The following is a 2,404-nucleotide window of genomic DNA, read 5'->3' on the forward strand; positions in this document are numbered from 1 at the left end:
GTTCACGATATCTTTTGTATTCTTTGTAACTTAATAATCTTTAGCGCTACACACCTTTCTACTTCAGCAAACGGGAATATTCAAATGTGTGGTTTTGTAAAAGTATGAAACATATTTGGTTATATCTAGAGCTAGATGTGAAAGCGATTGTGCAAGTGTGTGTCATATTGAAGAAGTCACTGAATATCCATAGTCTGCTTGATTCCAGGGTTCACAGGAGCACAGAGGGGCGTATAGTCAAAGTTGACGACTTGCAACAAAAAAAGTGGAACTTCGTTTATACATTAGCACATGCAACTGCCGTTTGATTGCAATCTACTCCTGCGTTTTAGGGGAAGAAAGCGAGCTACTTTGATTGCATGTCAATTTTTGTTTTGGAGACCCCTCTTTATGACACACAATTCAAAACTTTGTCCGAGAAATACCCAAAGGCTGGTCAATGGTGGCAGGTATGCAGTTTCAAAGATAGCTAGCTGTGTAAATGTATACTCCTTCACATAATAATGTGAATGTATAGCTGAATGTCTGTCTACTTGCAAACCCATAGAGTATTCATATGTATTCATAAACGTGTCTCGTACATATATGTATAAACAATTATACAAACAGATATCGATACAGCTCTGCATATATGTGCATGCACCATGAGATCAAAGCTTGACGTGTGTGATCTCCATTCAACTCCCAATTTTACTTTGAACTTTGGTTCCATCCATGGTAGCACACGATGCACTGCGGAGAACATAATATTTGTACGGTCATTGTCGGTATAAACGTTGAGTGGTCCTAGTAAACTTTGGGAAGTCCGTATCGGAGTCGTGCACTAACGTTTTGCAACCGATTACTTCCCTACAGGACGTCATTGTCAAGAAAGTGAACGACTTTTACAAACCCGGAATTTCTGCCCTAATCTGCAGCGTATTCCAATTTAGTACAAGAATAAGGACTCAGATGACTGGTAATAACAAGCCTGTCGTGGCTGCTTGCCTAGTGCGTGTGCGATTTCTACGCATATGTATGATTGTGAATGCACCGGCTCGAGAGATCTCTCCATTCCAGCGCTTTCAACAATCCGTCAAGGGTGGACACTAACTTCAATTGCTCATTACAACTTTGCACTTTGACAGAGGTTCTCAAACATACAGAACCCGACCACTTCGACTACGACGATCTACTGAATATCTGCCATAAAATCGAAGCGGCATTGATGTATGTGGTACTTGGTGGCTAGGCCGCAGCTTGAGTACATGGGATAGTATATGTGAAACTGTGAACACGTGTGTAGCAGCAAGTCTAGTATCATGCGTGACTCGTCAGCTCAATTTCTTTAAAGCAATGTGTTGTACTCTTGTTGTTGGCTGCCTGACCGCCGTGTTGTTCTGAACCTTTTATCTACAGGTCTACCAATACCGAGAAAGGAGAAATGGAGAACAACGAAAAGTATTACAGCTATCTGGCTTTGATCGACAATCTCGATGTAAGTAGTCGGTAGACGTGACGTTCTATGTTTAAATCTTATAAGGATGTGATGTTGAAGTCTTTTAAGGATGTGCCTGATGTGCTGACCCGTATTATACGAGTGTCGAATGGCGTCTGCTGTTTTATTCACATGAGAGCGGAGTGGGTTGTGCAGTGCTCACACATGAGCAGTAAAATGCAGGAACTGATGATTAATCCGGTTGAGTATTGAGTGAGGGCATTCGACTAATTTTAAACTTAAAAACTTTGAATTCAAATCTCCCGCAGCGCGATTTGTATAGCTTGATGAAGCCTGGTCAAATGATTCACGAATTCGACTGTGGGTACTCGTTGTCTGTGGAAAACGAGGGCAAGCAGAAGGGTGTGTGGCACTTAGATTCCCCTTTGAATCCCTCGTGATTACCAAGCATATCAATGTCCATCCATTGTGCTCAATACCTCTCACCAGTGGCGATGTAAGGCGTTCTGTTTGAGCATGCACATGTCCTCGCTTGATTTGGTGTTTGATGCGGCTCCTGTTGCATTAAAGCTTAATGACTATAGAAGTATTCTCTATTTAATTTGCGTGCTTTTAACGTATTCATCTCTTCCACTCGATGCAGGTTACAACGTCAAGACAAACAACAAGCTGATCATAATAAATAGTGCTGCTTTTGTTTTAAGGTATCAGCTTCATCCATGTTTGTATTTAAATATCACTGATCATTGCATGTGTAGAAATGTCGACCTACACAATCAAAACGCATACTCAAAAATCTGGTCCTTGAGTGAAGAATTGACTGTATATTTTTATGTACATGCAGGTGAATTTATAGAGAATGAGTATACATGAATACACATATACACATGCAATATTAGATACAAACATATTTGTATATATATATATATATATATATATAATATATAGGTATAACCTATATATATA

At 39.9% G+C, this 2,404-nt stretch overlaps 1 protein-coding gene across 1 annotated transcript in view; it reads left to right on the forward strand.

Annotated features, from left to right (window-relative positions):
- Positions 1–412: 412 nt before the first annotated feature.
- SARC_04154 (hypothetical protein) overlaps positions 413–2,404 on the forward strand; it is a gene marked incomplete at its 3' end in the record, with an annotated part of 3,179 nt that continues 1,187 nt past the window's right edge. Inside the window, exons 1-6 of the mRNA XM_014302022.1 lie at positions 413–449; positions 856–958; positions 1,128–1,209; positions 1,399–1,477; positions 1,747–1,840; positions 2,082–2,142. Coding sequence (XP_014157497.1) covers positions 952–958; positions 1,128–1,209; positions 1,399–1,477; positions 1,747–1,840; positions 2,082–2,142 — 323 coding nt within the window. The 5' untranslated portion in view covers positions 413–449; positions 856–951. The remainder of the gene's footprint in view (positions 450–855; positions 959–1,127; positions 1,210–1,398; positions 1,478–1,746; positions 1,841–2,081; positions 2,143–2,404) is intronic.

The sequence above is a fragment of the Sphaeroforma arctica genome (assembly GCF_001186125.1).
Source record: "Sphaeroforma arctica JP610 unplaced genomic scaffold supercont1.225, whole genome shotgun sequence".
In the NCBI taxonomy this organism is placed as follows: Eukaryota; class Ichthyosporea; order Ichthyophonida; genus Sphaeroforma; species Sphaeroforma arctica.